We start from the raw sequence: 27914 nt of genomic DNA on the forward strand, positions 1-27914 counted from the left end.
CTCGCGGACCATCTGTGCCCCGGCACGCTCACCGGCTTGTCCCCGATGGGCGGCAGTGTACCGTCCCATAGCGGGCAGACTCGACAATGGGATGGGGACAAACTTTCTGTCATAAGGTCGGACAGCTACCTCCTGGCATCGGATGCGGAGACCCCTTGGAGCTCCCGCACCCGGGCGGTCGAGCCCAAGACGAGGCGACGCAGAGAGGATGGCCGTGCTTGCCCGGGTGGCCGCGAGCGTCGGGTTGTAGTGGCTCCGCCCTCCCAGGAACGCTCATGGCTGACCTGGAGGTGCACGAGGAGCTCACAAAGACGTGGAATATCGTCTTTTTTTTTTTTTTTAAAAGGGCAGTCGTGGCCTAATGGTTAGAGAGTCGGAATCGTGACCAGAAGGTTGCCGGTCCAATTCCCAGGGCCGGCGGGTAACGACTGAGGTGCCCTTGAGCAAGGCACCTTACCCCTACTTGCTCCCTGGGCGCTGCAGTGATAGCTGCCCACTGCTCCGGGTGTACGTGTGTTCACCACTTGCTGTGCGTGTGTTCACTACTCTCTGGATGGGTTAAATGCAGAGGTCACATTTCGGGTATGGGTCACCATATCTGACTAATAGGTCACTTTCACTTCACTTCACAAAGACGTGGAATATGGGGCGCGTTTCCGTCTGACGGGCTCAGGAGCTGTTACTTCCCTGGACGGTGGGGCAGCTAAGGGACATGTCGAAGTCACCCAGATGGAATGTGCAGTCGCGGTGCACCGCGGACGCTGCCACTTGGAAGGGTCGACCATGGCTCCATTCCATGGCATGTAAACTCTTTGACACTCGTGTCGAAGACTTACGATGCTGTGGGTTAAACTGCCTCCACCCTCCACGCTATGGCGGTCCATCAGGTTCATAATGCTATGGTGACCCATCGGGTCATAAGTCAAAGCGTTAAGATCTGGTGGATGGGAACACCGACCCGGCTGCGCACCGCCACCTGCCTCGCGCCTCGGCGACGAAGGTCATGGTGGGTGCCCTGGGTCGGACGGCATCCACGATAGTGGTCCAAGGGAGACATCTGTGGCTCAACCTTGCGTAGTGACGCTCAGAAGGCGAGCCTTCTAGATGTGCCCATCTCGCAAGCGGGGCTGTGTGGTGACACTGTGGAGGTTCTCCGTGGTGAAGAAGCAGACTGCTCCGCCGTGACCCGGCCACCTATTGGTCATCGAGGTCCCGAGCACAGCCTACCCCCCAGCAGCCCCACCCCCCCGTGGTGGCCCCTCTGGTACTGGGGCCCTCCAAGCGACGGCCTGCCAGAGATGCGGAGCCCTGCGGGAGAGGGCTTCCACCCCGTTGGGAACCCGCCTAGGAGACAGAGCGGCCCTGACGGGATGAGACAGGGGGATTGAGAGTAACAGCAGGCCTGACACCCCGGCCAGGTCATCGCCGCCGGGTCGAAGCGGGATGCCACCTGCCACGTCCCCCACCCTTTTTAGGGCCGGGCACCCACTCTCTCTCAAAAGAGCTTTTCTCTCTCTGGGCTTCCCCGCAGCACTCTCGATACAACGATGCGCTGGGTGACACAACTTCTCGCTGCCTTCCGCAATCTCCACTTGACGTTGCGTTGGCCAGTGGTAACACCAGGCAGGTAAGTCAGCAGAGCCGTCAACCTTCCCGGGGTTCCGCCCCATGCGAGGTGACTGCTCTGTCAGTCACCAAACCAGCCTCCCATGGCACGGTGAAGCAGATCGTCCCTCTGGTTCCGCTGTCACGGTTCTTGGGTGCTTGGCAAGAGTACACCAGCCCGTCACGCTGGCCAGAGAGGACGATCCATCTCGGTTATGCGATTCGGTTCGCCAGGCGCCCGCCCAAGTTTCGGGGAATTCTCCACACCTCGGTTCGAGGGGAAAACGCTCCCGTGCTTTGGGACGAGGTTGCCGTCCTTCTGGCGAAAGGTGCGATTGAACCCGTCCTTCTAACGGAGATGTCTTCGGGGTTTTATAGCTACTTCTTAGTGCCCCAAAAAGGTGGGGGGATGCGCCCCATTCTGGATCTGCGCCTCCTGAACAAGCACCTATATAAGCTGCTGTTCAGGATGCTGACGCAGAAGCACATCTTGGGCTCAGTTCGTCACCAAGATTGGTTCGTGGCAATCGACCTGAAGGACGCATACTTTCACGTCTCCATCCTCCCTCAACACTGACCGTTCCTGCGGTTCGTGTTCGAGGGAAGAGCGTATCAGTACAAGGTCCTGCTCTTCTGTCTGGCCCTGTCTCCCCGGGTGTTTACCAAACTCCTGGAGGCTGCCTTAGCTCCCCTCAGGGAGCAAGGCGTGCGGATACTCAACTATCTCGACAACTGGCTTATCTTGGCACACTCGCGAGATATGTTGTGTACGCACAGGGACCTTGTGCTCCGGCACCTAGACCGTCTGGGCCTACAGGTCAACCGAGAAAAGAGCAAGCTCTCCCCAGCGCAGAGCTCCTCTTATCTCGGCATGGTCGTCCCTATACCTACAAATCTACTGAAAGAGATGCTCCTAGAAATTATAGATCCTCTTCTTAGTATTATTAACTCATCTCTGACATTAGGACATGTGCCTAAAGCATATAAGGTGGCTATTATAAGGCCCTTTGTCAAAAAACCCCAACTCCACCCTAAAGAACTAGGGAACTACAGGCCTATATCGAATCTATCTTTCATATCTAAAGTTCTGAAAAAAGTAGTTTCAACTCAATTATGCTCCTTCCTCCAAAGGAATGACATCAATGAAGAATTCCAGTCTGGATTTAGAGCATGTCACAGTACAGAGACTGCTTTGATCAGAGTTACAAACAATCTGCTATTGGCGTCTGACCAAGGTTGTATCTCGTTATTGGTGCTGCTAGACCTTAGTGCTGCATTCGACACCATTGACCACAGCACACTCCTACATAGACTCGAAAATTATGTCGGCATTAAAGGAATAGTTTAAATGCTTTAAATCTTATTTATCCGACCGTTTTCAATTTGTAGCAATAAACAATGAGGTGTCACGGTCCAGTACGGTGTACCACAGGGCTCAGTCTTAGGGCCTCTGCTCTTCGCATTATACATGCTACCTCTAGCAGATATAATAAAGGAACACGGAGTTAGCTTTCACTGTTATGCGGATGATACTCAACTTTATATTTCCTCAAAGCCTCATGAAACACAGCAGTTCCATCGAATAATGAAATGCATAGTCGATATAAAAACTGGATGAGTAACAACTTGTTATTACTGAACTCGAACAAAACAGAAGTGTTACTTATTGGACCGAAAACTGCTATACGTAACAACCAAGAATACTGCTTAACTATTGACTGATGTTCCATAAAACCCTCGTCGTCAGCAAAGAATCTTGGCGTTCTATTCGATAGTAATCTGTCATTTGAGAACCACGTTGCCAACACCTGTAAAATTGCATTTGTCCATTTTAAGAATATATCTAAACTACGTCATATGCTGTCAATGTCAGATGCAGAGAAGTTAATTCATGCATTCATGACATCAAGACTAGATTACTGTAATGCACTGTTAGGTGGTTCCCCTGCAGGCTTATTACGAAAACTGGTCCAAAACGAGGCAACTCAAGTTCTTACACGTACAAAAAAGTATGAACATATTAGCCCGGTTCTGTCAACCTTGCACTGGTTACCTATAAAGCATCACGTTAACTTTAAAATCTTGCTTATTACCTATAAAGCCCTACATGGTTTAGCTCCTCAGTACTTGAGTGAACTCCTCTTGTATTACAGTCCTTCATGTGCATTACGCTCTCAGGCATCCTGTCAGTTGGTAATACCTAGAATTTCAGTAGAAAAAAATTAGGTGGTAGATCCTTTTCCTGTCTAGCGCCTAAACTTTGGAAGAGTCTTCCCTGCACTTTCCGGGAGGCAGACACACTCTGTCAGTTTAAATCTAGACTAAAGACGCATCTTTTTAATCTTGCATACACTACACTTCCATAATATAAATCCTCTGAGGGTTTAGGCTGCATTAGTTAGATCAACCGGAACACAAAACACAACTGATGTACTTGTTGCATCAAAAAGAGCACAGAACAGTACTCTACTCTCAGCCAGTCTTGTCTCATTGTTCCAAGGTTACCACAGCGAGGAGGATACAGTGCATGGCCAGACCTGATGGTAGAGCAGAGAATGGAAAGCGGCGACCTGACAAGAGCTGAGATGATAGAGCTGGATAAAGAAAGACGCAGTCACTTGACACATCTTCACCACAAAATTTCAAATGCTATTAGATTATTAATGATAATCTTAAAACTATAATTTACCTTATTAGTAAGTTTATTTATTTTTATTTAGCCTTGTTGTGCAAGCACTGTCGAGCTTGTGCAGAGGCAACAGCTTTTGCCAGAGGGGAACTGGAATCCCCTGGTTGGGCCTGGTTTCTCCAAGGTTTTTTTTCTCGATTAGAGTTTTGGGTTCCTCGCCACCGTTTTCATACTGTTTTTTTGCACTATTTGCCTGGCCAGGGGGGCTGCTTTAGGATTTTAAAGTTTTACTTAATTAATATTGCATATAGGAATTTATAGTCTGTTATATTTGACCTGTGCTTCTCTCTCCTTTATCTTAAATGTGTGCTCTGACTGTGCATGCGTGTGTGTGCGTGTCTGTGTGTGTGCGTACTTATCTGTGTACGTGTGTGTGTGTGTGTGTGTGTGTGTGCGTGCGCGTCCGTTTGTCTGCGCATCTGTGTGTGTGTGTCTATGTCTATGTGTGTTAGTACGTGTGCATATTGTGTGTGTGGAGTGTTTTGTATGTGGGTATGTCTGTCTTCTGTGTTTTCACCTTTTTCTTGTTTTTACAGGTACAACTTTAATTGTTTTGCTTATAGTCAATCTGTCTCATGTACAGCTGCTTTGTAACAATGAAAATTGTAAAAAGCGCTATATAAATAAAGTTGAGTTGAGTATGGAACTAGACTCTGTCCGTATGTCAGCGCGTCTCAATGAGCATGCGCAGTCGGTGCTGAACTGTCTGAAATTTGTCAGGCAGACTCCAGCGGTCCCGTTGAAACATTTTCAGAGGCTCCTGGGGCACATGGCATCCTCGACAGGGGTAATCCCTCTCGGGTTGATGCACATGTGGCCGCTTCAGCACTGGCTTCAGAGTCGTGTTCCCTGGACGGCGTGGCACACCGGCACCAGGCACATTACAGTAACGCCTCAGTGCCTTCGCACCCTCAACCCCTGGTCAGAGCTGACCTTTCTCCCGCTCGGGCAGGTTTTGAGGCACTTCGTGGTCACGACAGATGCCTCCCTGCAGTAGTGGGGTGCCGTGTGCAATGGACACGCAGTATCGGGGCAGTGGACGGGTCCCCGGCTGTGGTGGCACATCAACTTCCTGGAGTTGCTGGCTGTCCTTTTGGCACTCAGGAGGCTCTGGCCCCTCGTGCACGACAAACACGTGCTGGTCCGGTTGGACAGAAAAGCTGCCGTGGCGTACAACAACCAAGGCGGCATACGCTCACGGCAGATGTCACGACTCGCCCAACGCCCCCTCCTCTGGAGTCAGCAGGTTACCAAGTCCCTGCGAGACACTTTCATCCCGGGCGACCTGAACCAGACAGCCGATGCGCTCTCTCGTCAGGGGATGCCCCGCGGAGAATGGCGACTCCATCCCCGCGCAGTCCGGCTCATATGGGAGCGGTTCGGCCAGGCACAGGTGGACCTGTTGCCTCCCCGGACTCCATCCATTGCCCGCTTTGGTACTCCCTGACCGAGGGACCCCTGTTCAAGGTCAGGGAAGAGGGACATCAAGTACTCCCCTGCAGGGTTGTCCCGTATGTTGAATTCCTCACTCTTGGTTCCCCTGTGAGTGAACCTGTGACCTCCCCTCCAGTGGATTACACCACCTGGGTTCTGTCCCCCCATTCGGGCTGACACAATTTCTCACATGTTGTTCTCCCCACTGGTGAGACCATGTTGGTGTCTCCACATGTAACCTCCCCTTGGGGTAGGATGTGGCCGCCGTAACACACTCTGCAACGAGGAGAGCAGTGTTTCCCCAGTGTTCTTATGGTGCTGTACTGCGTCTTGCTAATTAGAGACGAACGCCACCGCTCGTGATGGCCGTCAGTACAAGCCTCTCAGTATGCTACTAGTACTGATCCCACTGGAAGATTACGTCTCGCAGTAGCGCTCACTTGTGACTCGCTAGTCCAGTCAGTGTCGCTCCGCTGGAGGTCGTGATACAGCTCAGTGCCGTGGCGTGTAAAGATAGGTCCCCAGTCTCTCTCTCAACACATCGTCGAGAGACCGACTGAAGGGGAACATCTCGGTTACGACTGTAACCTCCTTTCCCTGATGGAGGGAACGGGATGTTGTGTCTTCATGCCACAACGCTTTGCCGACCTGCTGCAGTGACCGGGAGATGTCTCTCAGGTTCCTCAGCCCAAAGGGTGAGTGAATGGCCGCCGCCACCTCCCTTTTATAAACGTATGCACAGGGCAGGGACTGGGGTGTGTGTCCCATTCGCCAAAGCCCATTGGCGTTTTAAATTCCTCTAGGAGATGATAGGTTCTCAAGATCAAACCCCAGTCTGTCTCTCAACACAACGTCTCATTCCCTCCATCAGGGAACAGAGGTTACTGTCGTAACCAGGAGTTATTACACGGGGACGTGTGGTCCGTCTGCGGTGATTCAACGAGTGAAACGGGGGGGTAATGTGTCTCATATGATTCCATCTGTGTTTTAACTGAATGAAGATTTGTGAATTGTCATACTGGTGCTTTGTCTCTGCCTTTGCATTTGCCTGATTGTTACAATATATTGTATCCCGCTTTGATTAATTGTAAAACAACTAATATGTACATAATGTGTAAACGCTTTACAAAAATGTGTGCAATTTGTAAACAAGCTTCTGTTTAATAGTTTGAACTTTTGTCTGACAATTTTGAGTTTAGGACTGAGAAATTAGAAAAATGTCTCTGGTTTTAGATGATTTGATTTAGCTTAAGAAAGACGCATAGTACATGATAATATACTGCAGAACTCCACAGTGCTGTTCAGATTGATGCATTATTGGTCAGGTTGTTCTGGTGTTGCAGTGACATCTAGTGGTAGATTTCTGTAACGGGAATGAGCTATTTACACCCTATACTGTTATATTGTTATGTAGTATGATAGCACGAAATATGTGTCATTTTTAACATACACATACATCTGAGAAGTTGTATTTCTGTAGAATACTCAATGTACAGGTCTAAGTTGCATTTTATATCATTGGGCACATATGTCTTAATTCTGTACCTTTGAGAAATATTGTGAATTTCTTGCAGCATTAGACACAAAACTACAATATCAAGTACCACATAACAATACAGTACATCACAATATGCAGCATATTACAGTTACCCTGCTGATACATTTGGAGCTAAAAACAAATCACTCATCTTGCATGTAAAGACATTCTGCAGGTATAGACCTCCTTCCTTACAACTTCACAAACTGCTTCCTTAAAGTCATACATTCAGTAATGTCATAATATTCTCTTTAGTGGACCTTTTGAGAGCTTTGGTACAAAGAGCTTTGGCAAAGTAGCAAAAGCATTCACAGTTTTGGTAGTTATATGAATTGATTGAATATGGTTGAGTGGCCTTATTCTGTGAACTTTCTACCTCGAAGATGAGTAATTAGTGTCATTTTTGTCATGAGACCAATTGCCATCTGATCTCATCAAACATATTTATTTAAATGAAAAATATAATAGGCCTATATGTATAATGGAGATGATGGGAAAGTATGTTGACAGTAATTGACTTAGAATTCAGGATGTCCCGAAAAAGTAATATAACAAACCAGTAGTCAAAAGAGCCGCCAGTGTAGGCCTGCATGTCATTTATTCTGATGTCAAGTTAAATAATTCTGAAGGGATTTTTAGTACAGAAAATGACAAAGATTTCAAAGAATGTGACACGTTTAACAAAATGGAGGACGCAGGATTACTCGATGAATAAAGATACAGAAGTGTCTGTAAAATAAATGTTTTTGGGCAGGTATTTATGCACTGACCGGTTTTATTGGCTATGTGCTGCTGTTTGCAATCCTTTCTGGTTATCCTGTGGTGAATATACTATTAGAAATATTTCTGGAATCTCTAACATTTCCCTAGAGGAGACTGGACTGTAACACGTCTATGTCCTGTGGATCTCAAACATGAGGGTTTAGACCTGGAATGTTTTTATTGCCCCACAACATCTGGACACAATGTAAAAGTGGCACCAACAGAAGGAGCTGTCAATGTTGTTCAAAGGCATATCGAGACATTGTTAAAAGATGGTTTTAACAATAGCTTCATTAACTCACTCACATATTGCTTCACACCAGCATGATTTGGGTGGATTCAATAGTCCATTATAGGAAGTATGATGACTCACTTTACCGCAAAATAAACATCTAAGAGTGTCAGGACAAGTGTTTGTGTCTTGTTAATCATTTTCCAAGTACCATGAATGTTTTGAGTGAAAAAATGTGAAAATTCAATTGACAGAACTGATCTTGTAGTTATAAATTCCAAGCCAGGGCTATTTTGTCCGTTACTATCAATACCTGTTTATTCTCTTCAGGGTCATGGAGGTCTGAAGCCTATACCAATGTAACCAAAAGCAAGTGCAACAATCACATTGGAAATTAACAATACAGAAAAATACATATACATACATACGCATATAGCACTTATAGAATAAAAAACATGTTTCTTTTATTTATAATTTTATTTACAAAAAATAAGTGCTGGCCTCAAGGGAGAATTTTGTCAGATTAAGTTAACTTTTGGCACAAATTGTTACTCAAAATGCTATCACACACACTCGCACATGCACACACATGTTGGGTTTCCATGTTTTTTGGGAACATTCCATAGACGCAATGGCTTTTATACTGTACAAACTGTATATCATATTCCCTACCCCTAAACCTAACAATCACACACACACAATATCGATCATTCACAAACGCAGCACGCACGCACGCACGACGCACGCACGCACGCACGCACGCACGCACGCACCAACAGCACACACACACAAACAACTATAATATTATTGTGATAAATTTAGGCACAATATGGAGCGAAAATTGTGCCTAAACTTAACAAACAAATCCAGCGTTTTGCAAACAAACGCAACCTTTTTTGAAAAAGAAACTAAACTCTGAAACAAACAGAAAGCGTTTTACAAATACATAATGCAATTCGAGAGAAAATGCAAAGGTGTAACATATAAATGTACTGTGTTTAAGTCTCACCTTTTTATGAGATTCTCTCAGCTTGATTTTCTCACAAATGTGACGTCCAGATTTTCTCACAAATGTGATCGTCCAGATTTTCTCACAAATGTGACCGTGCAGATTTTCTCACAAATGTGACGTGCAGATTTTCTCACAAATGCATGTGCAACAGCAGGTGGTGCTATTGAGAATTAGTTTCTATAGGAAGAAGCCATGAACATTACCTTGAGTGCCACCCTTGCCAGTGCCAGAAACTAAATTAATTTCATTCATCAAGTTTCATTCAGTTAGTCTCATGAAATTTATTGAAACTGTTAATAATAATCAGTTGCTGTTTTTAATAATAATAATGAATTATGCATTGGTTTTAATATACAAATAACATACAACAAACTGGATGCATTTGCAATGTTGTCACCCCTTCCACCCCATCTCATTTCTCGTTCTTGTTTCCCAACTGATTACGTTCACAAAACAAACTACTTTTTCAAGGATACTTTCTTATAAGGGAATTTTGACATAATTTTGTGTTTATATCAGGGCTTGCTCTAGGCATGGGCAGGGGTGGGCTGAATCCCCCTAAACATCTGTCTTGCCCACCCAATGAGAATCAAAAAATAACACCAAAAATTGTTGTATTTTCTATTGGCTGAAAGCAACGTCACTCTTCACTTCACTGCTCTGGCTTTAGTTTGTAACAGAGAAGCATGCTACATGCTACAGGTGGAAGCAAAATACTGTGCAAAGGAATTTTAGATGCACTGCACATATGTAAAATTAAGCATGTCAAATTAATTGTGCAGTAAAATCAGATTCATTTCTTCGTTTTTGCGGTCTTATTTTGTGCTGTTAACAAACAGCTATTATTTGCTTGCAATATATAGGCTAGATTTTAACCTATTGACTTTCAGTAATGACTGAAAGCTCCATCTTCCGAAGCTCCCGCTTCAGAAATAAATCTGTTTCTCTCCATCTCAAACACCCCAATTCACTCTGCAGGTGGTAGCGAAACAATGTGCAAAATAGTTCAGTTTAGGCGCGATGCGCGCTCACGATACCACATAAAAAACAGCAGACACGATGTAAAGTTCATTGTGCAGTGTAATCAGATTAATTCATTCAATTCATTAAAAGAAATTAAACAGAAATCAGTGATCGTTCAGTGAATGGGGAATGTTCTTAGCCCACTTTATTTTGTAGGCTTCTATTTATGTCCAGTTTACATAACCGCTTTATTTAAGGTGTAAAACATCAATGAAATGTTGTCTGTTTTTTATATTTATATAAAAATAAATCATTTAAATCCTGCATGTATTGCAGTCATATACTGCAGTGTTTGTTGAATTCCAACAAAAGCAAACCTCAAGAGTGACTGAGCACGATAACAAACTAATTTAAAAAAAATCTGGGTTATTTCATAAAACATTTTTTTACGTTTTCTAACGTTTTCTTAGTTTTGTGTTGCTTAAAACTAAATATGAACTTGTTTTTGTGTTTCTGTTTTAAAAATGCAGATCATCTTTTCTGTTTTCACCAGTTTTCACCCATTTTCTACAAATAAATAAAAATAAATTATATGAAATTTGGGAGAAATGTTGTCAAAAGTTCACGGAAATAAACAAAAATTATCATTTTACCAAATCACATTCTTATCAGAAAAAGAGGAAAATACTTTTTAAATGGACTCTTAATTTTGTCTGCAGCTATACTGTCTGTGCGGTTGGGGTATATCCCCACCCAGGATATCTGCAAGTCCACACTTCTGCACCTGGCAGGAACCGGGCCTGATTTATATTTATTTATATTTTTATATGTCATTTTTTTGTAAGATTTCAGTATAGTATTTTGCGCTCTTTCTGAGATGCGACTCGGTTTTTAGTGATTTTTCTGCATGAAAGTTGCACTGATACATATGTTTGACTTTTATACATAACAACTCATAGATAAAAAGTATTTAACATTATGTCTAAACACTATGGCATTAAAGTAGAGAGCTTTCTAGGCTATAAAACATGGAAAAGCAAATAAATCATCGTGGCAGTTGTTTCAGTCAGTCGTCGGCTTTGTTTGGTTGCCATTAGCCTATTTAGGTTTAAAATGAATGCTGCTATTTTTTTTGGCTATTTCAAGCTATTTGGGCAATTTTTGCAATAAAATAAACCAGCACAAAAAAACACTAATATAAATCTAAGTCAAACAATTGAACTATCTGCTGTTTTGGGAGAAGTTGCATAACTCAGAAAATCTGTACGGTCACATTTGTGAGAAAATCTGCACGATCACATTTGTGAGAAAATCTGGACGATCACATTTGTGAGAAAATCTGGACGTCGCATTTGTGAGAAAATCAATCTGAGAGAATCTCATAAAAAGGTGAGACTTAAACACAGTACATTTATATGTTACACCTTTGCATTTTCTCTCGAATTGCATTATGTATTTGTAAAACGCTTTCTGTTTGTTTCAGAGTTTAGTTTCTTTTGCAAAAAAGGTTGCGTTTGTTTGCAAAATGCTGGATTTGTTTGTTAAATTTAGGCACAATTTTCGCTCCATAGGACTGTAAATAGTGGCTGTGACTGGTGTCAATACACATTACTCTGTGGTTTGTGTCTCCCCTAAATCACATTGTTAGACACTGACACCCCCATGAGAGGAATGTGCTGAGTCACTAACCAACCTTTTCTGCACCCCTCTCCTTTTTGTCCCTGTTCATTGTGTCATTCATACACTCACGCACTCTTTTAATACACTTATGCGTTGTATACATCTACTGATCCTCATGTCTTCTGTGATAGGACATATTTGGCCACACACATACTCTGTTCCATGAGTCTGTATATACTTCTGTCTTTCAGAAAACTCCCTCTGAGTTCTCTCTTCGTGCAGTTGATCTCTGATGTTTTTTGTGCCTCCACAGCAGTACTGCTACAATCAACACCACCAGAAGTCCCACCACACCCCCTATTATCTCCAGCTTCAATGCAAGTCCAGAGTCTGAAGTTTGGGGTTCATATGTCATACATGATTGGCTATCCTTTTCACTAACGCCAGCCTTATTCACAGCCTCCACGCAAACAATCTCACCGGCTGCCACATCCACCAATACAGCCGCTCTCTTCTTGTCTTTCACCTTTAGGTTCCTCTCCATCACTTTATTTTTGCCTTCCACCGAGACAATGTAATGGGTTACTATGGAGGTAGGAGCGCACCAGTGTACCTCAACCCCTTTGCCATCCTCTCGAGTTACCTTCACGATGCGCGGTGGACTTGGGGGAATTTGAGTTCCGCTCAGCCCAGGGCAAAGGCAACCTGTTGCGACTGTTAGATCTCTGCAGGTTCCCTGCTGCTCCATGCACATGTCATAGAGACATTCATTGGGTTCAGGATATTCAGAGTCAATAGGAGATGAGCTCGGAGGATCAGTGGAGATGTCTTCGTATAGACTGTAGTAATCCATCGAGCCTCCAGACAGGCGGAAACGGGGTCGAGTGGCATTCTGAGATGATGTCACAAAGGAGTGGTTGAGCAAGTTGGTGATGAGGAGAAGAATGAGAGCACGTCCACACACCAGCATGATTCCTGTTAAAAAACACATTAACCACTGATTCATATCACAGTCAGAAGTTTACATCATATTGCTCAAAAGCTAAATAGAGGGTGGCATCTTTATTATACCCAACCTAACCTTAAATATAGAATTTATAAAGCAGTTCATAATATTTTACCTTATTACAGTAAAATGTTTTGCAAAAAATTTAAGTGTGTTTTTCTTCTTTAAATGTTTTTTTTATTGTAACATCTAAACTTTTTTATGAGAAAAGCCATAAAATGAAAAAAAGGAAAATAACACTATGTTTTAGCCTCAAGATAAAGAGATACAGAGAAAGAAATACTTATAATGTAAGTAATGTAGATACAATTAACCACATAATAAAAATATCTATTTTAAAACGTTTTACTATTAGGCACAGTCTTTATGTATGTTTATATAAGGTGAATCTCCAAAACTGTCATGAACAACTGAATGTCATGTAAAAAAAAGAACCAATGAGATTTTATTGAGAATTACTATTGAGAATAAAGTAAACGAAGTAAATACATTTACATATGTTTTACAGTAATTGCTTCTATGTTGTTATAGTTTATTAACACAAAGTTGTACAATGTACCCTCACTGTTATCTCAAATAGGCAGTTTGATTTATAGTAACTATACAAAACTCAGAAAGGACTGTAAGTGTCTTGTTACTACAAATATTAACCCGACCTTAGTTGTACAAACAATCTCTTAGGGTCAGATTAGACATAAACACATCCAGTCAAGATAAGAACTGCACATTTTCACTTTTGACACTGTACATGTTTCCTTAGAAAACAACTTGATGAGGAATTTAAGAAAAAGGAAAATAGGATAAAAAGAAAATTATGAATAGTGAGCAACGAGCCAGTGACCTTAAACCTGCTTTAAATATCTCTTGTGACAGTCAGCGCACATTATCTCCAAGAGGCAGTTTGTATTTACTGTACAAAGCAAGGATTGCATAAAAAACCAACCTGCATTCTAAATCACTCTATTGCAAAACAAATCGGTGAACAAATTTCTAAATGGGTGGGTGTGGGTGCTGTACCATGCTGTGCCAGCTGCCCTAGGTTAAGATATTGATTAACATTCCTTTGCAAAGTAAACTTCATGTAAAGCAGGTCATTAGCAATGGTGTCCGAACAACATCATGTGATTAAGGAATGCAGGTTTTTCACAATGCTGTATTGAGACTATTTCTCTTTGTTGTCTTGGTAAGTTTCGTAACAAAAATAGTTCAAGGTTTATGGATCATATAAAACTAATACAAAGATCTAAATCAAAATGTAATATTTTGAAGACTCATCTTACCTGTTTAATTTATCAGTCGGAAAGAGAGTATTATCATATGATCCCGAAAACAAACAATATGTTTTAATATCGTCTTTCCTTCACTCTCGTGCTGATTCTTTCTTTATAAACACTCTCTCAAACTCCCCAACAATCACCTCCTTTTTCTTCCTACCCCATCCCCCCTCTCTCTTTTTCTCATCGCTCCACCTTTTCTCAGTTAATAGGCCCTGTGTGTGCATGTCTGTGTAATATGTGCAGATGCTGGCCTCGCATGAATCATACAGCAGCATTTATAGCTCAGAAACCTGACGCTACACACGCATGCAGTCACGCAGGGTAACTGAGTTGACATTGAGTAACTGAAGCATGAGGCATCCTCAATACTAGCCATAGACATTCCATTCATATATTAAGATCATACTAAAACTCTTTTTTACTGCAGGATAAAGCAGGATGTTCCTATAGGGTTGTTTGGCAAAACAACTTGGGATTTCTTAACTTTTTATGTTTTATTATAGCAATGTTGCCTTAAATAATGCCTATGGCATGCCGATTGATTCAATAGGGGAAACAAGAGGCTCTTTATTTCTTGGGAGAGTTTTGTAGACCGAATGTCACCATATGAACACTTCAGGGAAAGCCTCATCCAATACTGAGAAGAATTTAGTGTGCTAATTCAAATGAACGTATCTTAGAAATACTCAATTGCTTGCTCAGTAAAGATTTTTTTCAAGGTGTGTTCCACACAAATTAAATAACTGTAAAACCATTTTATGTGCTTTCCTGTAGCTCAGTGGTTAGAGCATGGTGCTAGCAATGCCAAGGCCATGGGTTCGATTCCAGGGATTGCAATGTAAATTGCCTAAATGTAAATGTTTATGACCATCACTAGCATTAAAGGGATAGATCACCCAAAAATATATTGTATGGACACATAATCCAATGGGTAGGCTACTGGTTACCAATATTTTTTTAAATATATATTTTTTGTGTTTTCTGAAGTAAGCCATACAGGTTTGAACAGGTTTCACAAGAGGGTGAGTAAATGATGACAGAATTTTCCTTTTGAGTGAACTATCCCTTTAAATGCTTACAAATGAACCAATTCCTATTTTACTTAAAATCTAATAATGTCAACAGGTTTGTGTTAGGGTTAAGTGGGGTTAGCGGTTTAGGGTTAGTGTTAGTCTATAAGTTAAATTGGGTTCTAATAATACATTTCAATTTGTTTATTTGTCCCATACACAGTTAATCACATCTATATACAATCTATAAAAAAATACAGAATGTTTGTGTGAAGAGATCAGAAATTAAATCAATCTGAAAAGACAAAGGCTGAATACTTTCTGCCTGTTGTTCTGGGGTATACAGGGGGTTATTTACATAGTTTAAAGCCCCAGTGAAATTAAAATGAATGTTTTTTTCCTTTTATTAAAAATAAGTTAGCTACACGCTGACAAAATTCCCATTTAGAAGATATAAGCTTTCAAAACTGACAGTCTGGCACGTGTGCTCAAGAAAAACTAGAAATTCAATGACATCACGCAACACTTCAGCCTCTCGTCAAAGTTCAAAGTTCAGCCTCTTTTGAGTGAATGCACTTCGCGTTATGTCTTTACAACGTGCACATTGTTTTATACATGACACGGGACAAACACATCATTATCTATAAAAACCAAAAACATGCTCTCTTTGAGTGAATGCACTTCGTGTTATGTCATTACAAAGTGCACATTGTTTTTATACATTTCACGAGTTCACCTATGCAGATAATAACATAAGAGGAAGGGTAGAAAAAGGTATGCGTATTTGTCATGTTGTCCGGGGAGCGGGCTCCGAGCTCGCCGGTTATTACTGAACCAAGAGCTCACCCCAAAAGATGCAATTAATGCAGGACAGCAGCCGGGCGATGCATACCCCCAAAAGACACAAGGCTTGAGGCTGTGGAGGTGGTAGGAGTAGGGCGTGATAAGGAGGATTTAGGTCCTGAGGGTGCGAGTGCTGCAGTAGAAGTAGGGAGAAGATGAAAGGTCCTACAAGAGGGGTGTCTGCCTCAGCAGCACATGATAGAGCGATTGTGGCTGCGATAATAAGAGATGTGGGCTCCTGTGGGAGCAGTGCTTGCTGAGGCAACGGGGAGTAGAGATGTGGGCTCCTGCTGGAGTGGTGCTTGCGGAGGCTGCGGTAATAGAGATGCGGGCTCCTGGTGGAGCAGTGCTTGCTGATGCAACAGAGAGTAGAGGTGCGGGTTCCTGCTGGAGCAGTGGCTACTGAGGCAGCGGAGAGTAGAGGTGCGGGCCCCTGTTGGGGCGGTCACTGCGGCGATACTGGCTTCTGGAGGAGAGGTGTCTTCTGCGGCAGAACATGAGGAAGCACGGGCAATTGCGGGGGCGGTCGCTGCGGTGATTCTGGCTTCTGGAGGAGAGATGTCTGCTGTGGCAGAGAGAAGATGGAAGCACGGGCTCCTGTGGAGGCAGTTGCTGCAGTGAAGCTGGCTTCTGGAGGAGAGATGTCTGCTGCGGCAGAGAGAAGATGGAAGCACGGGCTCCTGTGGAGGCAGTTGCTGCAGTGAAGCTGGCTTGTTGAGGAGAGATGTCTGCTGCGGCAGAGAGAAGATGGAAGCACAGGCTCCTGTGGAGGCAGTTGCAACAGTGAAGCTGGCTTCTGGAGGACAGGTGTCTGCGGTGGTGGAGAGAAGATGAAAGCGTGGGCCCCTGTGGGGGCGGTTGCTGTGGTGATACTGGCTTCTAGAGGAGAGGTGTCTGCTGCTGCAGAGAGAGGATGGAAGCACGGGCCCATGCGGGGGCGCAGGTGCTGCTGCGATGCGGGCTTCTGGACGATCAGAGTCTGCTGTGGCAGAGGCAACTGGAAGCACAGGCTCCTGCATGAAGGGTTGCTGCTGTGGCGGTTTAGAGCGAATATGTTCGGTTGGCATTAGAGAGATAAGGGCGAGCTGAAGTTAGATGATTTGGAAGATGCGTGAGCGGTCGACCAGACGTAGCTTTTGAATGCCTCTGATGTCCAGCGGCCGAGAGCTTCGATTTGAGGCTGGGAAAGGTCTTTTTAGGTGGCTGTGGTTGCCACGCCAATGCAGAAAGAATGGCTGGAAAAAATGGTTGGCAGGGATGCCAGATTGGAGCAAAACGGACCATTTTTTGGAACCGGAAATGAGTGGCGGGTCGATGGGCATCGCTGTGGCTGTAGACAGCGTGAAGGAAGGGCAGGCCTGAGGAAGAGAGAGAGGAAGAAAGGCGGCTGCTGGAGCCGCTTGCAGAGGCAGCCTCACGCTTGAGATGGCTCCTGGGGCAAAGGTAGAAGGAAAGTTGGGAGGGAGGGTAGCCAGGGCCTGCACCTCTAGGGGAGGCAGCCTCACGCTAAAGTTCAACGGAGGGGCAGCGGGCCACTGACTGGGGGGAGATAGGAAAGAGGAGGATAGAAAACCAGAGATAGCGCCGGAGCCGCTGTGGAGGCGGCCTCACGCTAGGGTCGGCTCCTGGGGCATAGGCAGAAGTGAAGGAGAGGAGTAGAGAAGCCTGGGCCTGCACCGCTAACGGAGGCAACCTCGCACTAGAGTTGGACGGAGGGGCAGAGGGGCAGAGGGCCACAGGCAGGGGGTGGACGTAGGAAGAGGAGGTGGGGAAGGGCAGTGGGTGGGCGGGAGCTGCCGGCAGAGGCATGCTCGCGCTGCTGGGACGGTTAAGGCAGTGATGTTTGGCTGTGGGTGATTTGTTGATGTTAAGTGGAGTGTTCGCATTATGAAGAACTGGCTGAGATCCAAATAAGGCATCTTAGGAAAGACATTAGTGCGAGGAAATGGGAATGGCTTTTAATAGTGTAATGCACGGTTGCTTCATTGCCGTTGTGATGCTGGTGGTGGACCGTTATGTTCCCCACTGGAAGGCTGAGCTATGCTCACTAGCTAGGTATTGTGAGGAAGAACATCTGTTTCAAGTTATAATGGTAACCCAATAACTCAGTTTGACGTGTGTGTGAGAGGACCCCTATAAAGGTCTTCCCCCAACCAGGCTAAACAGTTGCTTTGCAAACCAACTCGGCTTTGTCTGTCTCGACAAATAAAGTCTTGCTTTTGGTTTCAAAACTCGAGACTCAAGAGTGGTTCTTCAGGACAGAGAAAGAGAAACCACAACATTTTGGCGTCACGAACAGAATTCTGAAAGAGCAGTGAAGTGGACCACAGCGGGCAGCTTCTGGACGAACAACACAACAAATTGGCCAAAAGGTAAGCAGTTTTTGCTTATATAGTTAGGTTGTGTTGTTTGCCAGAGATTGCTCGTGGTGAGACACTTTAAGTTCTTCTAAATTCATCAAACTAAATTGATTGAATAGAAAAACTCTAAAATAAAAGAATATGAATGCTTTGTCAAATCCACAGGGGTTATGAATGTGGGACAATTTAAAGGAAAATGCAGTGTCGTTTGGTATTTAGATACAAAGACATTTCGAAATGTTGATAATTCTATGGATTTCCCACCCTTTCGGGCATCAGGAATGAGAAAAGGAGAAAAAGTAAGTCCAGCTGTAACTTGTTAAAATCAAACTATATAATTACCCGAAACAGACCTGTATAAGTGTAACCGGTACCACTTGCACCGCTCTGCACGGGCCTCGAACCGGCAACGGTCCGGATGGGAGACGGGCGCTCTAACGAGGAGGCTAAAGACCGCAGTCTCTAGTGTCTGTCGCTAGAGCGTCTCTGTTGGTCGGGAAGTGAGGTTTTCACACTGCACAGCTCTTCACTAGCTGGCCTCCGTTTGTGTAACAGAGGCCAGCTAGTGAAGAGCTGTGCAGTGTGTAAAAAACAGATGGGGTTCGTCCTTGAGAACCAATCGCTTCCGACTACTTAGAAATGGCCAATGAAATTGGTGAATGAAATTTGCATGCCGGACACCGCCCCGGATATCCGGGTATAAAAGGGAGACGGCGTGCCTCATTCGTTCACCTTTGTTCTGAGGAGCCTGAGCCCTCTCACGACTGCTGCAGTGGGCAGCACATGTTGTGGCAACAAGGACACAACGTCTCGTTCCCTCCATCAGGGAACTGAGGTTACATCCGTAACCAAGACGTTCCCTTTCTGTCGGTCTCTCGACATTGTGTCGAGCCGACAGATGGGGTTCCTATGGAAAACGCCACAACACTGTGCCCTGTCACAATCTCTAGCGAAGCGACGGTGACTGGCCTGGGCGTGTCAGCTGTGAACGCTACCGCGAAATTGTAACCTACCAGTGGGTAGGTAGGGGGTCCCAGAGCTTTTCTTGAAAGGTGGGAAGGCCCCTGCCTTCGGCCTCACAGGCGGCGGCCTTGTTTCTCTAACAGCGAGAAGCCGCCCGGTACCGTAAGGCCACTGGGTAAGCGCTACTTCCTCAAATGGTGGATGCGCTACAGAGACCACTTCCTACCGAAGGGAGGAGTTTAGTGGAGATACCAACATGGTCTCACCGTTAGGGGAGAACTCATGGGAGGAAAGTGCGGACTGAAGGAGTTAACCGCAAGGTGGAGGTCCACCTAGGGAAGGTCATGGGTTACCAAGGTGGGAACCAATCATGTGGATACATCAGACGGAACCACCCTACTGGGGGCATCAAGGTTGCAAGAGGGTGCGGAGCGGGGGTGAGGCGGTAGCCTTCCCGCGCCCCTTAGGAACCAAATGATCAGGTTGTGCTGTCCTAGAGACTTCCTCCGATGCTGCAACGGACATCTCATCATCACGCACCGTTACCGAATACGTGGTTGAGGGACGAGACGGTGGGACCGCCTCATGGGGAACGGTCAGACGAGCGAGACGAGGTGCGAATGGACCGCGAGCCGGTGGCTGACGGATTAGCGCTCACAGTAATCCTCATATCACCCTCGCTGCTCGCCGTAGCGGACGGCAGGGCCATAGCCACTGCTGTCACAGAACGGGAAACAGACGAAGTGGTGGCTGAGTCCCGTGGGAACACAGCCACCCATGACGCAACGTCTGAATCATAAACCGCCCGCAGTACGGGCAGGACGTATCCACAAGGGCTGCCCCAGGGTACTGGAAGCAGACCTCGTGTCCGTCCCCCTCCTCGATGAGTGTGTTGCACCCACAAGAACACCGGGACATGCCACGCTGGAGAAATTTGCTCTTTTAGAGAAAAAACTCGAACACTTCTGGAACCGCCGAGACGCCCAGGGGAAGTCGCCGCAGCAAGGGACAGTCCGCTGCACCACGTCGTAGAACCGGCAGTCTGTGTTGCTAAGTAGTAGCGAAGGTCTGCAATTCATGAGCTAAGGCTCCGAAGAACAAAAGGTGAATGAATGAGGCACGCCGTCTCCCTTTCATACCCGGATATCCGGGGGCGGAGTCCGGCATGCAAATTTCATTCGCCAATTTCATTGGCCTTTTCTAAGTAGTCGGTTCTCAAGGACGAACCAAATCTGTTGGCTCGACACAACGTCGAGAGACCGACAGAAAGGGAACGTTGAAAATATTAGCAAACAAACTGGCAAGCTGATTAGCGCAGGATCTCAATACTCGACCAGAGATGCCAACGGGGCCGGCTGCTTTTCTGGTGTTTACTTGCTTCAAGGCCTTTTGAACCTCGTCCCCCGAGATAGTTATTCCCAATTACATTGAAACAAACCTGTTTGTGTGAGAGAGATGTTGGTTTTGACTGTGGTACAGCTGCTCTGATGAAATTTTTACTCTAAAAGACTATCATCTCATAATTCACACACTTACAGATGCTTCCTCTCAGTGTTGACACTCTAACATTTAGCCACACATACATGCAGTGTGTCATAAGATCACTGTCTAGATGTTTTCATCATAGAGTAATGATAAACTTTTTAATACCTTCTATTGTGCAATTGTGTAAGTTACAAGTTGACAGCACATACAGATTTGAAATCGCTGTGCTCCAAACAATTACGTCATAAAATATATTTGTGATTTATATCAAATTAATGTTGTCAGGATATACTGTGCATGGCCATTAATGGAGAAATTTTGTAGTCAGAAGTATAGTGACGGCTACCAGCGGGGGCCAACTGGTCCATTACAAAACCTTGACCCCTTGGTGGCTGCAGAGAGATGTTTTAATGGTGCATTGACAGACCAACTGCTGTTGGAATAGTTTTCCTGCTCCAGAGGAAGAGTGTTCAGAAATGCCGGATAGACACACACACACACACACCCACACGCACACACACGCACACACACACGCACACACACACACACACGCACGCACACGCACACACACACACACACACACACACAGTCCATATGTGTAATGATTTTTATACTGTACAAACTGTATATTTTATCCCCTAACCTACCGCTAAACCTAAACATCATAGAAAACATTTTTTTATGAAAAAAAAATTGTTCTGTACGATTTATAAGCTTTTTTGCTGATGGGGACCTCAATTTTGGTCTCCAAGGTGACACGAGTCCCCATTTGTTGGTGTGCATTCAGGTTTAGGTCCCCACCGGGATATAAAAATGAGACCATTTACTTCACTTTTAACCATCTGATAAGGCTGAGTACTTTCTGAAAGTACTATATACATCTTTGTCCTTCATCTTTTCTTTTGTACAAAGTACATGAAAGTGTTGTTGTGCTTTATAAATCCCAAAAATACACAGACATGTGTTTTCCAAAGATAATCACGTGGCGATATTTTCTGTGGGAAAGCTGGGACATATGAGCATCTAGGGACTGACACTTTTTATAAAACTGATGTAATTTTACACTTTTCTTAAAGGCGGGGTAACCGATTTCCGAATTACGCTTTAGACAACAGAGTCAGGCCGAGTACCAAAACAACCTTGTAGCCAATCAGCAGTAAGGTGCACAATGCACAGGACGGACATTAGCCGAGCCGAGCGCTGACGAAAGATAGGGGTAGGGGTATGTTTGATTTGGTGATTTGAACATCAACACAGCTAAGAGAAATCGGACACCCCACCTTTAATTTTCTCCAATGTTTCACTTTGATCAGGCATCACCAACAACATTATGCAGGAGTACAAAAAAAGTGAAAGCTTTATTTGTCATTTTCAAGGTCATTGATTGGTTTTGTTTTGTTCATTGAAGTTATTTTATTTGTTTTTCTCTGTGCAATTCATCTTTAGTCAATCACATCTATAAATCTCACCACAACTACAGTATTTCATTTTCTTCAGTCACTTACATGAACAATAGAGCACATCGTCCTCCCCTCTTAACTTACTTCCTGTATCTCTTTAGCTACACATGTCTAATTCTAGTCCTTCCTTCCCCCTCTGGCATGCCCTGCTTCTCTCTCCTCACCATATCCAATCTCACACACATCTGCTCTCCAGCTTCTCTCTCTCTCTTTCTCCCTCTGTCCTATTCTCCATTACATCTGCTAGTGATTAGCTGGTGTGATGAAAGCAGCTGCATAAGGGTGCAGCTTCATACATAAACAAGCTCACATGTCATGCGTTCTACCAGACTTGTGTCCATGTGCGCGAGTGATCAGTGGGCGATTTAAGTGTGTTTATTTCGAGGGGTTTCTGCTGTGTAGATGTGTGTGTGTCATCAGCTGTGTATGTGTGAAGAATTAGCATCGTTGAGCGGAAATGATTGCTGTAGCTCTGGGCATGACTCGATGTTTACGGTTACTTTTGGGTGTGTTTATTGGATATCTTGCTCAAAGATTTTTTATTTGTCTTTGTTTGGTCTATAAAGTGCATCCTGTCCCCATTACACACCACTTAATAGTGTTAAACTAGGCAATGCAGTGTGTCATTATCTAATTATTACAAAATTATTAGGAAAAAGGCAAACTACAAGGAATATATTTTTTTATTTATATATACAAAAAGGCATACATGAATAGAATAATAAAACTCGTATTGCATAAAGCACCATTTTTGTTTATGTTTGATTAAAGGAACTCTTTATATATCTACAGTATAGAGAAAAACTGAACTTGCTTTTGCTCTTACATGCTTACAGATTTACTGTAACACAGGCTGTGGTTGCGAAACACATTTTACTCATTGGTTATAGCTCAGTGAATTGAGCAATAGACGATTCCTGAAAGTTATCAACCTTGAAACTATAATCTGCTAGAATTGCAGGCATGTCCACACATTATTATTAAAGGGACTGGTAGACAGTCTGGTTTCTACAGGTCAAAGGAAATGTTGATTTTGCAGTAAAGCAGTCCAATAATTCATAAATCTGAATCAATTTTCTTGGATTCACAAAAGAGTGAAGGACATAGAATGCTGTAATTTTCAGTTGTACTGTAGTAAACTACATATTATACTTCTTATAAACCATAACTAATTTATGCTTATACAATATTGAAACAAGTAAAGTTTAGTCTGCTGCTGACCTTGCTTTCTGTGCAGCTATTTATGATGGACTGAATATTTAGTAAAAAGTCAACAAGGCATCTCTTGTTAAGATTATATTCTGACGATTTGGTCACTGGTCTTTCATGTAAAGTGAGGGTTCTGTTGGAAGGAACTATCAAATTGTAACTATGAGCCAAATAGAGAGAGGCAGAGAGACAGACACAGATGTTATAATGTGTGTTTCCAATGTCCACCAGCATTAGCAGCTCATCTAGAAACCAAAAACACTGAGCAGTAATGATCACATTTTATTATCATCAGTGCAGTGGGGTAAGAGGTATTTTAAGGGAATATTAGTCAAGAGAGGACAATTACAAAATGCAGTGGTTTGGCTGGAGACTTATTTTCAAGTTCTTGCAGTCTGTTTCTGAATGCAAACACAGATCGACATGCACACGTGAAAGGATTAACACTTATGGAGCCAGTTCAGTTCATCTTTATTTTCAGATGTAGAGTTATAAATAAATGATACATGCAGTGTCATGAGTTTATATTGGGTCTGTGATGTCATCATGTGATGTCACTACTGACAGTTTTTTGAAGTGTTACACTTTTGCAGACTTCCGCTGCTAAGAAACCTGGAAATGTGAAAAAGGTCCATAAGGAACATAAGCCAAATAGAGACAGAGAGTGAAAGACACAACTGTTATAATTTGTGTTTCCAAAATGCAGTGGTTTGGCTGGAGAGTTATTTTGTCACCTTAGAATTATAAGGTTTTATCTGACGTTTGGGTTAATTGAGCTATTCACTTACTCTTGTTCTGTGACAACTTATTTACATTATGCCATGTTTGTTTTTTTAAATGTGTACATTTTGGGACTATTTTAAATGAAAACAAAAAGGTTCTATCAGCAAAATCGAAATATAACTTGGTTCTATCAGGTTCTATCTGCAAGCCAATCAGCACTTTAAATGCACACAAGAGGACCAATCAGGATCAGCTTTCTCTGTCATGTGGTCGGGCTCCTCGGTGATAGTAGGAATTATCTGAGGAAACAGTACAACTCAAAACAATGTTTAAAAGAAACCACAAGGTTGACTGTTTTATTGATACACTTGTCAAGGAGAGCAGCTCAAAATTCAGTATTGTTTTGTTTTAAGTTTTGTTTAGGAGATTATTTTTATATTTGTACACACAACTCTAGCCAGCAGTGCAAGTGTCCTAATTTCTGTGTTTGCATACGCTCTCATAATGCGATTAATGCCTTAAGTGTTACAATTTTAGGCCCTAAAGGCCAAATAGTCAACAATGTCAACAGTCTTAATGACAACAATTAACATTATCCTGTTATTTCATCCATACTCATCTCTAGAAAATAATTTTACCTGTCCCACCTACTGTGGATAAAACATTTAGATACAACAATTTGCACTACCTTTTATGCTTAACTTGAAAAAGGAAAAGAAGTCCTAAAATAATAAATACGTGTCATAAAACCATGTAAATGTAACTTTTCTTACACATTATTATACACTAATTTCATGTTTTAACAAAAATTGTAAGTAAATGGTTTGTGTTGCTTTGAAAATGTATTGCTTTAAAGGGGTCATATGGTGCGAATACGTGTTTTTCTGTGTCTTTGGTGTGTTATAAATTGCCCATGCATGTATTAGACAAGTAAAATGCAAAATTAAAGTGTTTGAACAAAAGATGAATTCTATCTAAAAGCGAATGCTCACACAGACCTGCCTGAAACGCCTCGTGTAACCACACCCCCACAAATCTACATCAGTTCATGGTATGATTTGACTAAGACCGCCCAAATGTATACGCAAGTAAGATGGGCGTACCTGTCAGTACAATTGCTTTGGAACCTGATGTTCCAAATATGGTAAGAGGCGTTACATTTCCGTCACACGCTTGCAGTATTCGACCAATCACTACACACTGGTTAACTGGCCTAACCTTTTCAGAGCCATGAGCTTTGTAAAAAATCAGCACGTTTCAGAGAGGCGGGGCAAAGAGGAGATACAATTTTCTTTTTATTTTTGAACCTTAAACCGTGTACACATTGCATTACATCTAAAACAAACTATAATATATAATATTCATTTTAGCCGTGTCATATGACCCCTTTAATGAATGTTTTGCAGATAAAACCTTATAATTCTATATCAGTAGTTTCTATTGACCTGTTCCAAAAATCCCCAATTACAAGTTTCAGAAAATGTTGATATTGTACATTTAGATACATTTAATGTAAACACACATTGACAAACTGACTGACTTGCAAACATACATTGACATGAACACCTTAAATCAGGAGTGTCCAATGTCGGTCCTGGATGGCCACTAGCTCCAACTTGGCTCAACACACCTGTTTGGAAGTTTCTAGTCTGCTTTGTGAGACCTTGATTGGCTGTTCAGGTGTATTTGATTAGGGTTGAAGCTAAACTTTGCAGGACACCGGTCCTCCAGGACTGACTTTGGATACCCCTGCCTTAAATGATTAACGCTTATAGAGACAGTTCAATATTTATTTGGAAAAGCTGTATTAAATGCTTTAGCAGTTATGAATAAAAGATACATGCAGTTTAGTTAATTAGTTTTCAAGGTGCTGTATCTGTGATGTCGCTAATGACAGTCTTGTGAAGTGTGACCTGGCCAGACTAATTTGTTGCAAAACTGCGAATGGAAGAATGTGTTTTTATCAGATATTGTGAGAGTTTTTCTGTTCCACTAAGAGCAGCTGGCTGACTAGGACACATTGGAAGGACTTCTGATTTAAGTTTCTGGACAGTTTTCTAGATGCAAAAGTCAAACCCTTCGAGTTGTGCTATGTAACTAAATAAAAAAAATCTTTAAGAATGATAGATATTAAGGCTTCAGTGATTGTTTTGCAAAGTTTGGAATAAGAGAGGGGGTGGACTGACTGAAACATGATGTGAAGTCAAATTTTGTTTGTTTATTTGATTTTAATACATTTACATTTATGCATTTGCAGACGCTTTTATTATACATTTCTTTCTGACTATGTGCAATCCCCTGGGATAAAACCCATGACCTTGGCATTGCTAGTGCCATGCTCTAACCACTGAGCCACAGGAAAGCTGTAATAAAGTACATTCATGTAAAAAATACAAAGCTCCCAAACTGACAGAGTTAATCTGTATTAGGACGATATCCAAAGACTGGGATTAAAAAGTACGTTGCCCTGGAAAAACATCTACATATAAAAACAGCAGATAAATGACTGAAATCTCATGAAGCAACTCAGAATGAATACTAACTCAGCCTGTAATGTACTCTAAATGTTTTTGCTCACATACTTCTAAAATTTGAATTAAAGTGTGATATTGTCCATTTTTACAGAATAAATTACACAGCAGTTTTGTAAAATGTGTTGACAACTAAAAGCTATCAAATGAATGAATTAGGTTCCTGATAATGATGTTAATATACAGTATAACAAGAGTAAAATCTGGACAATCTTTTGGGTAGTTTCTCTTCTGTGTTAGCCATTACTGTTACCAACTGGTTTGATATTTGAGACGCCACTGGTGACTTTCTGTTAGGAGAAAAATCAAGTCAGAATTTACATAACATGGGCTATGCACATAACATGCTGGCACTTAAGATACATTTGTGCACAATATAAAGTACTCCGTTCCTAAGGTGTTTGCAGTCTGCATCATAAATGTGTTAAAAGAAGATCAAACAAACACAATTTTAAGATAAATCCATCTTGCGTTTGTTTAACTAGTTATTAATATCATTCTAAATGATGATGCTCATTTTCTCACCTCAGTGTAGCAGAAGAAATAGAGTTTCTCATCACAATCTCTAAATTCCCAGCGATCACCAGCAATTCTCCGTCACCAAGATCAGATCTGGCACTTGGTAGCAGAAAAATGGACCAACAGAGGGGAAGCAATCCACAGCTTCCCAAGACCTTGCTTCCACGCTCACATACACACACTGGGCATAATTAGCTGTAGGATTCTGCAGTAGAAGTGTATATGTTATTGGGTTCCCATCACACCACTGGTCGGATACCACTGCACTTGGTTCCTTGTACATGCCGATCCAGCCATTGCGTTGATATCCTTTTGTGTTTAAGAACCTTAAATACTCTTCTACTACTATTCTTCTTCACAGCTGAAGGTGGACAAGTCAGTATAATACAGTATGTCCGAGCTTGAAACCAGCTCAACATACTATTCACATAAAAGTATTCCCTAATGAGGCCTGAGACTAGCTCACCAAGAGCAGTCAGTAAGAGGACAGAGAGAGGAATCTTCATCTTGACTAGAAAGATTGAACCTTGAGCTACTCTCGACTACACAACAATAAATAGAGAACATGGACAAATTCATGCAAAAACTAAATAAATAAACAAAGTAATGCAGAATTGAAAGCAATGCAAATCTTGTTAAAATGTAAAATACCTATTTTTTATTGGGGTGTGGGG

The 27914-nt window shown here is 43.0% G+C and overlaps 1 protein-coding gene across 1 annotated transcript; it reads right to left on the minus strand.

Annotated features, from left to right (window-relative positions):
- Nucleotides 1–9694: 9694 nt before the first annotated feature.
- Nucleotides 9695–14357, minus strand: LOC130565716 (leucine-rich repeat neuronal protein 4). The gene is made up of 2 exons (XM_057352742.1): nucleotides 14141–14357; nucleotides 9695–12829 (listed from the first exon to the last, which is right to left on the minus strand). The coding sequence occupies exon 2, from the start codon at nucleotides 12822–12824 to the stop codon at nucleotides 12102–12104; it is 723 nt and encodes a 240-aa protein (XP_057208725.1). The 5' UTR covers nucleotides 12825–12829; nucleotides 14141–14357; the 3' UTR covers nucleotides 9695–12101.
- Nucleotides 14358–27914: the final 13557 nt, after the last annotated feature.

This window comes from Triplophysa rosa, linkage group LG2 (assembly GCF_024868665.1).
Source record: "Triplophysa rosa linkage group LG2, Trosa_1v2, whole genome shotgun sequence".
NCBI lineage: Eukaryota > Metazoa > Chordata > Actinopteri > Cypriniformes > Nemacheilidae > Triplophysa > Triplophysa rosa.

Bases quoted from the DNA above. Each gene is read 5' to 3' on its own strand.
- LOC130565716 (XM_057352742.1), bottom strand. From the start codon at position 12,824: ATGCTGGTGTGTGGACGTGCTCTCATTCTTCTCCTCATCACCAACTTG.